General features: G+C 39.0%; 1 protein-coding gene across 1 annotated transcript; it reads left to right on the top strand.

The window, feature by feature from the left end:
* Positions 1 to 484: 484 nt before the first annotated feature.
* On the top strand, positions 485 to 7,710 carry LOC137583034 (endothelial lipase). The gene is made up of 6 exons (XM_068297917.1): positions 485 to 702; positions 770 to 924; positions 1,068 to 1,544; positions 1,637 to 1,935; positions 1,969 to 2,011; positions 7,667 to 7,710. The coding sequence occupies exons 1-6, from the start codon at positions 485 to 487 to the stop codon at positions 7,708 to 7,710; spliced, it is 1,236 nt and encodes a 411-aa protein (XP_068154018.1).
* The last annotated feature ends 2,902 nt before the right edge of the window (positions 7,711 to 10,612 follow it).

The following is a 10,612-nucleotide window of genomic DNA, read 5'->3' as shown; positions in this document are numbered from 1 at the left end:
CTACCGTTCTCTAGCTTCTATGTCAAGATCAGGCAAGTGGTTGTCAAGAGCCGTACAGAGCCGTCCAAAAGCCACACAAGACAATATAATAGACATCAAAGACAGATCAAGAGAGAGAGAGGGAGAGACAAAGTCGTTACAAGCTTTACTTTCACTTGTGCAAACAGAAATACACACTGACTCCAAGAACGAAAGAAGGCAAGGGTCGTCATCATTACTATAACCAACATCATCATCATCATCATCATCATCTCGATCTCCATCTTCACCATATCTAGTTCCGTCATCATTACGAGCAACGTTTTTCGACTTGACGTTGGATTTTACAAGCCCCGTCAAAGCGTTTCAGTAGCATGCCACGGGTCTAGCCAAGCAGTTATACGTATTCCCAATGAAATTGTCAAGTTTTGAATTGTTTTTCGGTTTCTTGGTTTAGTTTTCTTTTTTGTTTGTTTTTTTGTTTTCTGTGTGTGTGTCTTTTTGCATGCCAAATCACGCGATTAGAAGAAGGCACCAAGGCCTGCTACAAACTCTGACCGTCATCCATATTACATTGACCCTACTTCTGGGCAGTGTCGATTGCGGGCTCCACAAATGGCATCTGATGATGAACACATTTCGCTATCTGCAGGAGACGATGCTAAGGAACAGCCTTGAGCGAGCCCGACTCAATTATGGCATTGTGTTTGAGTGTCGCACCATGTGAGTAGGCGCCATTGTGATCATAATCCCAATCCATCACTATCTCTAAGTGTGTAATGTTTTGCAGTTCCGATCGAGATTTCGGCGAAGAAGTTCACTTTCATTTGCAATTGGGCGACTTGCGTGGTTTTCGTCGATTGGATGCTAAAAAGAAATTGGCATTATTTCTACACGGTTGGAATGATCAAGGCAGCAAAGATTGGGTGCAAGAGCTCTTGTTAAGTGAGTACTTAGGAGAAGAGTTAGGGCACATATTGTCAAGAAAATGAAGAAGAATAGATGTCAGGTCAAGTTCAAGGTCTTTGTGCACTTTCTTCTACAGGAATATTAAGAAAGGACACAACATTAATTTTGTTTCATTTCAGCTTGGACTCTCTTCGATGCGAACTACAATGTGTGTGTTGTGGATTGGGGAAATCTGTCACAAAATGATTACAAGAGTGCCTCCATGTCCATATTTGATGTCGGCCTAACTGTGGCTGGCATCATAATGGCCCTGGAGGAATTGCGTCCACGGCATTTCCATCGACGAAATGTGACCCTGGCTGGTTATAGTCTAGGTGCCCATGCCGCTGGCTATGCAGGAGCCGTTCTGGATGGCGAAGTGGAGCAAATCATTGGCTTGGATCCGGCTGGGCCTTTATTTACCCTGCCCTCAGATGTGTCGCCCAAATATCGTTTGGATCCCACAGATGCCCGATTTGTGCAAGTGTTGCACACCTCGGGCGGCACTCTGGGCACTAGTTTGAAGTGCGGCCATGCGGACTTTTATCCGAATGGAGGCCGCGCCCCCCAAAAGAATTGCCGCATGTTTATGAATCTCAGGGATATGCAGAACACAAGTGAGTCAACTAATTGCCAGCAGAGAATTTCTATTTTTGCAGTTTTCCCACTAACATTATCTGTGTGTGTGTGTGTGTTTGGGTGTATTTAGATCCGATTGCCTGCAGTCATTCCTCGGCGGCTATCTTCTTTCGCCAGTCCATGGATCCGGAATACCCTTTTGTGGGAACACAGTGTGGCAGCTATCGTGAGTTTACCGCTGGCAGTTGTGAAGGCAATGGACGAGCCCGATTTGGCATTCACTCCCATCGTAGGGCTGAGGGTAGCTATTATTTTGACACGGATTCCCAGCAGCCGTATGTGCAGCGTCGTCGTGAGGATCTGTGGTCAATTGGACGGCAAGCCAGCACGAGAGCAGGATCTGGAGTTCGATCTGGAGCGGGTCTAAGAGTCAAGGGCAAAAGCAAAATAGTTCGGCTACAGATATGGAGAACTGGCTGGAGAAGACGACAACGTGAAAGGAATCGTTGTGCATTTAAATAGTGGCAAAACAATGCCGGGAATGGCGTCGACTTTTGTGTGTGTGAGTGTGTGTCTGCATGGGTGTGAATGCGCGAGTATGTATGTATGTATGAGTGAGAGAGAAAGCTAATAGTTCCTAGATGTCTTAGTTTTAAATTGCCTTACATATGAGGGATTGTTTCACAACCATTTTTACCTCAACCTTTCAATATCTTTAAATTCAAGCAATTCACAATATATATAAAAAACAAAATAAACAATGACTAAATATTAAATAACAATTAGCCAAACCTCTAAATTTTCAATACAAACAGAAATCGCCTAAAAAAGTATTACCTGAAGATAAGCTCATCATTTTGCTGGTGGAAATGGGCTATTTGGTTTGATTCGGAACCCTAAAAGTATGTTATGATTAAATAGTTTAGGCACAAATCGTTAAACAAACCAAAATAGTCGCCAATTTTCCACTTGGGATTTCTAGCCTAAGAAATTTTGGTCATCCAAATCACTTCTGCCACTTCTTTGCCCTCCACTTGGTTTAAGGTCACTTTTGACGTTTAATTTGGTCCATTGGAATGAAGTGTATGTTGTCAGGCATTATAATGATACCGTATGCCACATTGCCATAAAAATTAACGTTCTTAATTAAACACCAGGTCCAGGTCGAAGTTCGGGCCATCTCAGTGTCTCGTTTCTCACCCACACGCAGTTGCCGTTGCCGTTGCCGTTGCTGTCCCTGTCTCTGTCTCTGTGTTTGTCTGCAACCACACATGCATATAAAACAATTTAACACTTAACGTGGCCAGAAGCTGAAATAAAAAGCGCATAACTCATGCGAGAAGTCGACGGCGCCATAAATTTCATAAACAGCTACAAAACAGGAAGCAGCCGGCAAAAAAAAAAAGAAAGAAAGAAAACGAAATATAAACGAAAGAACAACTTGCAATTCGAGTGGAATGTTCAACACGAAATGAGCGAGAGAGAGGGAGGGAGGGGGAGTTCAAAATATTAACTACCTTTTAGGAACAAGCAGCAAGCCAAGCCAAGGCAAGGGCCAAGCTGACGTCAAGTTGTAGAAAATTATGTTTTACAATGCGAAAATTGAATTTCAGTTTATTGTTTTTTCGCTTCTCATTTTTGTTTTACGATTAAACTGTAAACTGCAGCCGACTTTTTGACCCAGGTTGTGTTGCGTACAACTCACAATCCACCCTCCCCCCTCAGTCCTTACGCCTTACCTCTCCCCTGCAATGTCCAATGTTAACCTAGAGAAGAGAAATATCCCCCAACTCCATCAATTCGATCCTCTTCTCTTGAACCAGCCATTGTTGCAAGTCAACGAACGAACCAAAGGGCCAAGAAATGTGTGTGTGTATGTGTGTGTGTGTATGCGTGGGTGTGGACGAGTTTCCATTTTGTGCAACCTTTTGTAGTCGTCAACATGCAACACACAAAAAATACAACATTTCGTGGAACAGCAACAAAATTTCACAGCCTGCCAAATTGAACGGAAATATTAAAGAAAAAAAAAAAAAGAAGAAAAATTTAAAAAACGAAAAAATGGAACCCGAAGTTTATGTACTCTCAGGGGGTACTTTAACTTTTCTTTAATTCTGTTGAAATAATATTTATGGAAACAGGTCTAAAATCGAATTAAAGTAGATTTATAACCGAGGATAATGATAATCTGAGCGATATCATGTTCTAGATGCTGATCTATAGACCAAAGTTCCTCGATCTTGATATGATAGATTCCCCTAGACGACATATACATATCAACTATTCAAAACTCCATCCATAATAGTTGATGGAAACCAAAATATCGTAGGAAACTTGACTTAGAGATGAGTCTCATCAAATTGTTGGACTTACCTTCTGTGGATTTTGTGGAGCGAATAAGAAAAGAAATGGAAAATTCTTGGGAAAATTTAAATTTTAAACAAACACTTGGCTTTTCTAGTCTTTGTCGAAAGTTGCTAAGTGGATATCGCAAATGTAAACTAAACAATTGCCCAAAACAAAAACAAACAAAACGAAAAAAACAGAAAAGAAAAAAAATGATTTAAGTGAAACGAAAGAAAAGTCAAATGAAACAACAGAATAAAATGCAAAGTGAATCGAATGTAAATTAGCTAAAGTCAACAAGTTCAACTGGAAAATATATATAAAATGAAATTTCCATGAAAAACTGAATATATTTAACTCATTCAGAGTGATCGTTATGCCAAGGAAGTTAAAACTCGCTTACTAAAAGGAGTTCAATTTGATTTTAATTAATTTAGATTAAGGAGTTGCAATTATTAACGATTTTGAGAGCCTCAGAGACTGAGAGCTTTGAAATCGAAACACGGTAACGGGTAAATCAATGTGGTAGCTCCATTTAAGCTAATATGTTACCCTGTTGCTTTAACCATTTAACCAAACAAGTTGACGGCACACACAGACAAGCTCACCCACAACCCAAGATAGAAAAAAGCAACCGCAAATTGCAATGAAGACCATCCAAACGGGTCCTTTTCGTTCTTGCAACCGCCAAAGTGGCAAGCGTTAATGCGAAAATGACTCACCGAGTGAGGGCGGAAGAGAGTTGTGGGTAGAAGAAGGTAAACTTTCTAAAATATACAACAAATTAACGTTTCCCGCCTCCCGCTTCCCATCCGCACATACTCCCCTGTTGCGGCATGCACGCTCGCCCCCTCCAGCTCTACATACATACATATTCATTGCACCTGCCAGAGTCCTTCTGCAGGATCCTGGGCGAAAGTTAAGTGTTTCTTTAGCTTAATAACGGAAACATTTTAGTTGCTACCGTTTGCTGCCGCTCCAAGTAGAAAAGAATAGCCAAGGGGCCATAAGGACAGGCCCTGGTGCGGTGGCAGTGATGTGGAGTGAGTAGGCTATACATAGACGCTTACACATAAACACATTCAAATGCTTCCGGCAATGTGTAATAGCCGTGTACAAGGACGTCCAGGTCTTCGGCAGCAGAAGAGAACAAAAAAGAAACAGCCACCAAGCAACGTACGCCCTCTAGTGGCTGTAAATAACTTGCAGCAGGTGCTGCACCATCGAAAAGCGAGAAAGGACGACAGCGACGGAGCACAGGACTTCAGTTGGAGCTGTAGTCAAAGTCCGAGTTCCAGTAGGAGACGGTGTCGAGGACGGAGATGTAGCCGAAGTGGCAAGACCTGCAGCTTGAGGCAACGTTTTCTTTTGATTACCCAGCCATGCAGACCTTCTTGGCCATTGTTCTTCGGCCTTGCCCTGGCCATCGTGTACGTAGTAAGTGCAAATGAGCATGAAAGATGAAATATTAAGAGGCGTTCGAAACAACAGAAATCGATAGAAAGCCAGTAGATTTTCAATACACTGAGAGAAAATAAAGAATATTTTGCTAAGGAAAATATGCATATGGCTGGATGCATATGGCATTATCAGGATATACTTTAAACAAATATCAAATCAAGGAGAGTTTTTGAGTCTACCTAGAAGTTTGTATGCCAATCTTTGTGCTTTATAGTTTAATATTTTATGTCCAAATGAGTTCGACGATCTTTGAGAAATCTGTCAGAGCTCTAGTATATTTTATAATTTATAGTTAGCTGTATATAAACTAAAAGAATCGGTCTAAAGAGATCAAAAGCCGAGAGAAAATAGAGAGCTTAAAAATGTCGAAAACTGAAACTCTGATGACACTTATTGCACTCGTTCACATTGCAAGCATTGGGTATAATGACGCAAGCCCAAACAGCGAAATTTCCTTGCATCTTCTCACTCTCCTTTTCTCTCTCTCTCTCTCTGTCTGTGGGTATCTCATTCTCCATCTGCATTCCCCAGTTGACCATGGGAGAACAGCAAAAGCAACAACAATTGCCAGCATTGGTGGCAAAAGCATTTCTGAGTACAGCCGCTCTGTGGCATGCTGCAACATGGCCACGATACGTTGGGGCTCCTTGGCAAAAGCTATGGCGCACTTGCGGCTCAAGTTTGGGGATGCCAGGATATCAGAATGCCAGGACATCAGGACAATGGCAGCCAGCTGCAATAATTGTTTCATACAGAGCCCAATGTATGAAGTAATATGAGCATAGCCTTGCCAACTTTCTAGGTGCCTTGGTTAATGGTTTAATTTTTTCTTGCACTGCAGCATTTATGTAAAGTAAAAGTTAAAACAAACATGGACATCAAGAAACCCAAGTTGTAAATAGCCAGAAAACTGTTTTATTTAGCTTAACACTGAGCAAAGAGTTTTCAATTTGAGGTGAACGGGTTTAGGTAGTCGCCGTGTATTTGGTAAGCCTTTTATTGGACTAAAATTTACTTTGACTTATCCTCGATCATCTCTGATGCAGAGGAGTCGACTACATCTGAGTTTAATGCAATTGCTTTAATTCCACTGGTAATAATCCCTTGGACAGTTACTTACTTTCCGTTTCGAACAAACCTTTGGCATTTTGTCTCTACCAATGGAAGACCAACCTACAGTCACATCTACCTTGCCGGGTTTTTTTTTTTTATCTGTTTTTCTAATGACACTAAAATATTGTGTTGCATCTTTTGCTTTATTATGCCACCATGCTCCGACCGTTGGGACACGACACCAACCACCTTTGTCTCCGTCTCCGTCTCCACCTCTGTTCCCATTCACCTTTTGCACTTGAAGTGATTAAATTTCCGCGAGGCTCTAAACAAAGAGTCCACTGCCACTGACCAGGCGAGCCATGGCATACAATTTAGTTAATAACTTTTTAGCAAAGCGCATCATAAACATTCCACCCCACCGTTTCATCTCTCCCCTCGCCCCTAACGTTCTTTCATTCTCTATTCTCCATTTTACTCGCCATATCCCCACCCACAGGCACGTCACTTTCCTTCAGGACTGCGCTTTTGTTTTAACAAATGGTCAGCAATAAAGTAAACGCAGCAGATTACGACTGGGGACCAGAGTGAAATGATTCTAAATAAGAAGCAAAAACACAAGAGAAAAAAAATGGCAAAAGCAAAGTGAATCATGAACCACACTACATTCCACACGCCTTAAAAAACGACGAAATATCTAGAACTTTGGTTCAACACTAAACAGAAGAGCCATTGTCTTTAACTGTGCTTAGGTTATTCTAATCGAGTAGTTTCATCTTTCTATTTGATCTTAGAGTCTTATGTCTATCGATAGATCTTACGATTGTGTCGTTTATCAATAGTTTTCCATCTCTAGCTGCTTTTAATGACCAATTAAGATAAGCCTTGATTTTCAAACCGAAATAGGCTTAGATTATGATAGCTAAGTGATTACAAAAGGTAAATGGCCAACACTTTAAGCTCTATCGAGAGTTAATCAAATCTTTTCATTGATCGAAAGAAAAACCTAAATCCATGAGTGCGTGACTCACGCTGCCAACTCGAATTCAGTATGCCATGTGTGGTACAAAAGCCTGACAGTTGATATGCGTTTTTTTTTTTTCGTTTGCTTTGCTTGTGTTTGGTTCCTCCTATACGTTAACTTATTTTTTGTTTTGTTGGTCTGCGCTAAGGATGCTTTTAACCAAGCAACAAGGACATGGCAGAAGAGCTGCTACAGCTTAAGCTTAGCAATGACAGTGGCGTGAAAGTGGCCAAAGAAAGTAGTGGAATACGAGACCAGTCCGGGAAGGGGAACTAGAGAGACAAAGAGAGAGAGAGAAAGAGAGAGATACACATAGTTAGCTAGGTGGTTAGACAGAGAGGTGGTAAGTGCTGTGGTGTGAAGGGGACGACGGAAACGGATAAGCACAAAAACGGAGACAATGCGGAAAATTGTAAGACACTAAAATTGGCTAAAAGGACTCAACAGCCGTACATACAGCCAAGAGTATAACATGCATATATGTATCTATGTGTGTGCGTCTGTGTGGCGTGTAGTTGTAGTCAAAAGTTGTAGTTGTATTTGGTAGTATGTTGATGCTGTTTGGTGTTGAGGGAAGGAACTCATAAAAGTGAGCAACAAATTTCATTGTTTATGGCCAAGCTCCCGGATATGCTTATACTACATGCATACACATACATACATACATACATATTTGTATGTGTGTAATATATAAATATACGTGTGTGTGTGTGTGTGTATGTTCAATTTGCTTGCCATAATGGTGAGCAATTTCATTTTAGGCCTTTACTCCTCTTGCCCTTTTTCTGCTTTATGCATTCATAAATAAAAATTAGTTTCACTTTCATCTTGACTTTCTATTTTCAGAGCCAACAAAATGTTTCGATCAAACCAAAAACCTCTCAAGAACTTTAAATTTTCATCCAATTTTTGAAAAAGAAACATTTATCGAATCCTTTCATTCAACAGATTTTTGGCTCGACTTGATTAATTTAATAATGTTTCGATTATGTCTAAAAAAAAGACTAGAACTAGTAACTCATTTTGCAATGGTTTTGCATTTCCTTTTGGGTTTCATAATACCAATAATAGATATTAATAATATATAAATTGGTATTTTCAAGAATTTAGATAAATTTAATATTTAACTTTCTTCTTAACAATATTTTGCTGCCTGATTTATGGCTTCTACGAATATTAGCCAAAAGTAGAGGGACAAAAAGGACAAAAAAAAACAAAAAAATTTGCAAAGCGTGAAATTAAATTTGACTCGATTTCATAGATAAGTATAGTCTCCTATATACATATATGTATGTATGTGTTTTTTGTCATCTTCATTTTAGTTCTTTTTTGCTGCACGCAAGGCAAAGGGAACTAAACCGTAACGAAAACTGTCCATGGCCATGGATTTTTACTGGGCACTAAAATTATATTTTCATTGTTATGGCTATGTGTGAGTGCCTGTGTGTGGGTGAGTGTGTCGGTATGTGTGTGTGTGTGTTTTGAAAATATAGCCGGCTGTTGAAAGGAAATGGTCATTGAAATTGGGAAAACTTGTCCAGAGCATTTGAAATGGTTTCAGCTCCCAAGTCGAAGAGCAACTAAAACGAATTGCGGCAAGCAGCTCAGTCAGTCGGCAACGTGAGGCAAGAATGTGTTGAAGTTGAAAAGGAAATGTGGGGAGTTTCCCAACGAGCAAGAGAGTAAGCGAACATGAGAGAGCAGGCGATGCAACAGTTGGTTCTATTGGAAGGATTGGAAGGACTCAGATTAAGGCTTCAAAAGTAGATTCAATTCGCATTTATACTAAACACCAAGAGGAATTTGTTATAAATTCTAGTGATCCCAATAAAAGGGATAATCAGAGTCACTTCTATTGGTACATACATACATATATCCTTTCTTTAAAATGGGTCGCACATTTCAGCAAATGAGATTTGTTTTATATTTCACCCTTCTGCATACTTTTAGGCTTCCATTCGATTTTGTTGGTAAACTGTTTTGAACTCATGAAAACTATTTCTTGTCTAAATTAAGAAAATAAATAATCATAAATTCAAATAAAAACATAAAACTAAACGCCAATTAACTAATAGCAATCAGTTTTTGATAAGTTAAACTATTTTTTCAAAATTGTGACACCCTGTTACTCATGTCAAATGGAAAACATTTATATAGCATACTCTTGTGCTCAAGCTATATATTGCATGCACTATGGTAGAACTTCAGTTTTTAAAACGTATAATAATCTGATAAATCTGATAATAATTGTAAATAGTTCGACTGTTTCAATCAAGTTTTCTAGTTTTGTTGATATTTCAAAACATATTATTTCGATTTGAACGAATATTTCCAAGAATCGGTGAAAACAACCAACAGAAAAACACCTTTAACTATTCTGCTCACACATTTTGGTAATTTATTCACCTATCAACATTTTTCCCATCCATTTGGCCATTTACTCAAATTTTCATACAAAAACAAAAAGCTTAACAAAACATTGTTTTATCAAGATGCAATGAAAAAATGTATTTTTTTGTATGTACATATGTATGAAACAATTTTATTTGCGTTGTCGTCTAGGTCAAAGGGGTGGGAGAGTTGGTGTGTGTGTGTGTGTGTGTCTGTGTGTGTGGTTGATCAGTAGCCATTCATGTTTTCGCACTTGTTATCAAGTCAAGGAAAAAATTCAACGTAAGTGGAGCAAGGTGTCGACATCAATGAACCCTGTATCTAGCATTGGTCCTTTTTGCAGTGTGAAAGGATCAATCGGATAAGAAGGAGACAACTCTGTTCCCAGAGAGAATCACTTTCTAAACGAAATTAAAATATTTATTGTTTTATGTTCAATTTTGCCTATGCCATGAGTAACTTTAGTATACCTTCCATTTAAAAGGTACAGGGTATTTGTACATTGACAAGATTTATTTGCAAATTGTCATTTCATCTCAATTTTTGGCAATTTGTATATATGAATACATACATACATACATACATACATTCATACATATATGTGCATATATATTTTTTTCGTGTTGCCTAATTCCTGGCATTACTTTTTCTTCATGCTCCAATTAAATAAAAATTTTGGTAAAAGAATTTGTGCTTTTTCTCTCGTTCTTTCGCTCTGTCTCTCTCTCTCTCTATCTCTCTTTTACTATAAAATTTAATACAATATATATAAATATATATATTTATATCTTTATTTGTGTACATGTTCAGCGAGAACAAAAAGATAAAAAA

This window comes from Drosophila tropicalis, unplaced genomic scaffold (genome assembly GCF_018151085.1).
Source record: "Drosophila tropicalis isolate 14030-0801.00 unplaced genomic scaffold, ASM1815108v1 contig_158, whole genome shotgun sequence".
NCBI lineage: Eukaryota > Metazoa > Arthropoda > Insecta > Diptera > Drosophilidae > Drosophila > Drosophila tropicalis.
The sequence above is the reverse complement of the archived record's forward strand: the minus strand, read 5'-3'. Positions and strand labels throughout refer to the sequence as shown.

Coding starts and splice junctions, on each gene's coding strand:
- LOC137583034 (XM_068297917.1), top strand. CDS start 485: ATGCCAAATCACGCGATTAGAAGAAGGCACCAAGGCCTGCTACAAACT. Junction 1,545..1,636: donor CAGGGATATGCAGAACACAA/GTGAGTCAACTA, acceptor GGGTGTATTTAG/ATCCGATTGCCTGCAGTCAT. Junction 1,936..1,968: donor GATCTGGAGCGGGTCTAAGA/GTCAAGGGCAAA, acceptor GTTCGGCTACAG/ATATGGAGAACTGGCTGGAG.